This window comes from Tachysurus fulvidraco, chromosome 16 (assembly GCF_022655615.1).
Source record: "Tachysurus fulvidraco isolate hzauxx_2018 chromosome 16, HZAU_PFXX_2.0, whole genome shotgun sequence".
Classification (NCBI taxonomy): Eukaryota; Metazoa; Chordata; class Actinopteri; order Siluriformes; family Bagridae; genus Tachysurus; species Tachysurus fulvidraco.
Genome location: NC_062533.1, coordinates 10,650,180 through 10,652,362, shown reverse-complemented (window position 1 = coordinate 10,652,362; position 2,183 = coordinate 10,650,180). Strand labels below are relative to the sequence as shown.

The 2,183-nt window shown below is 33.2% G+C and overlaps 1 protein-coding gene across 1 annotated transcript in view; it reads left to right on the top strand.

Annotated features, from left to right (window-relative positions):
* Positions 1–2,064, top strand: part of LOC113655663 (neuroendocrine protein 7B2) — a 3,142-nt gene extending 1,078 nt beyond the window's left edge. The window contains exons 3-6 of the mRNA XM_027166337.2: positions 377–526; positions 762–874; positions 1,220–1,273; positions 1,862–2,064. Of these exons, the coding sequence (XP_027022138.1) occupies positions 377–526; positions 762–874; positions 1,220–1,273; positions 1,862–1,972 (428 nt within the window). The 3' untranslated portion in view covers positions 1,973–2,064. The remainder of the gene's footprint in view (positions 1–376; positions 527–761; positions 875–1,219; positions 1,274–1,861) is intronic.
* The last annotated feature ends 119 nt before the right edge of the window (positions 2,065–2,183 follow it).

The window sequence follows — 2,183 nt, the reverse complement described above, 5'->3', positions numbered from 1 at the left end:
CTCATGTCTTCTACATTTCACACACCGACATTACTTATCAACATTCTAATATTATAAAGTAAAATAGTAAATATTACATATTAAGGATGCAAAATATAATATCGACGTGTTAAAATAGTTACCGTTAAAAAGGTGATAGAAGAGTACAAATGACTCGTTTTTTATTATTTAAAATATATAATTATTTTTTAAAAATCTAATTCATATATTAGTTTATACTTTTATTGTTATTTTTTATCGTTTTAAATCATTAGTAGATTAGAACTAACTGTTTTTTGATTGTTAACTGACTTTTCCGGAGAGACTAATTTCTCTTTTTCTTTTCTAGTGGTTATTTCTGTCTGCAAGTATAATTACAGCCGTGTGTGTCCACTAGGTGGTGCTCATGAGGGACTTCAGCATCTCGGCCCCTACGGGAACATCCCTAATATTGTTGCAGAACTGACTGGAGACAATGTCCCAAAAGACTTCAGCCAGGACCATGGATATCCTGATCCACCCAACCCATGCCCGCTGGGAAAAACGGGTACAGATGAGTCCTGAACCACCTGCCAAATATTATGCTTGAAAATGGTTTATTATTATATACCACCCATATAAGAACACAGAAATAATAAGTTTAATTTCTTTTAGTATAACCACTGCTCTGCTTTGACCTTGTAAGTTAGCATAAATGAGAATAGATTGTATTTATTTGAAAGAGATTTTCTGACTACTATTCTTCTTAAAATAAACAGAATGATTTTCCTTTGGGATTTTAGCTACTGATGGGTGCCTTGAGAATTCGCCAGACACAGCTGAGTTCAGCCGAGAGTTTCAGAAACACCAACACCTCTATGACCCAGAGCATGACTACCCCTCACTGGCCAAATGGGTGAGTTACAGTGTGGATAACATGAACAGAGACTCAAGATTAACATCTGTTTAACATCTGGTTTAAGACCAGCACAAAAATAATCTCTAACTGGAACAGAGTTTATATGCTGCATGAACAGTGTTTGGAACAGTGACTTAACTCAGTAAAGGTTTTTTTTCATTATAATACAAAGAAAAAACTTTTAACTTTTAAATTGACTTTTTATTAGTTCCAACCATTTTTATTCTAGCTGAGAAAAAAAGCAAGAACTGTTTCTACTAATCACTACCTTTCTTTTCAAGTAAAATGGAAAATATTTATTCAAGCATTCACTGACATTCTATTTTTTGAATGTGCTTCCAGAATAAAAAGCTGTTGTATGAAAAACTGAAAGGAGGACCAAAAAGAAGAAAACGGGTTTGTTAAGACTGGAATATTTCTTTACCTAATCTAACAATATTTGAGCTGTATATAACCCACTAATTGGGCTGCTACCCTATCATATGGCACAGTTTCGCAGTTTATAACTGGATGGATAACCTGTTTACATGTTCATTTTCTCCAAATGTTTTTCATCCATTATATGCCTGACTGCAACTTCCTCAGAATTATCTCAGACTGCTGTCTGTCCTCACAGCCACTCTCTTTCGGCTAAATAAATACTAACAATATACAAAATTTAATGAAGGTATGGTTTTCTGAAAAAAAAAACAAAAAAAACAACAACAACAATAATAAAAAAATGTTTGATGTTTGAATGTTTTGTTGTATATAATAGAACGTGAAAGAAACCTGTGTCCAAACATTTTGAAATTTTCACAACTTTTAACACTGGTGTTATTTAAATGGCCCAGTAATACCACAATAACATGAAACCATAATATCTTTAGACTAGGTGATCATGCCATGGAAATGTAAAACCATAAACCCCGAACCACAAGACAGTTTGTGCTTGTATCATGTTAAGGAAAAAGCTGACAGATACCCCTCTGTTTTCTGTTTCAGAGCACCAACCCATATCTGATGGGACAGAGACTGGACAATGTGGTGGCTAAGAAATCTGTGCCACATTTCTCAGAGGAGGAAGAAATGGAAACCACTACAAGACAAGTCTGAATGTAATATTATAATAACAGTTATAAAGCATAATAGAATTGTTGTGTCTCTCTGTGCATGTTGAAATTAAAACCACTAAACCTGAATCATAAGATGAAACCGTTGAATTTGATTATAGCGATAAATTAAAATGTATTTTTGTCTGACATAGGTTTTTGTTTTCAGAAATTTAAATAAAACAAAAATGTTCATGTGCAAATTTTTTTGATGT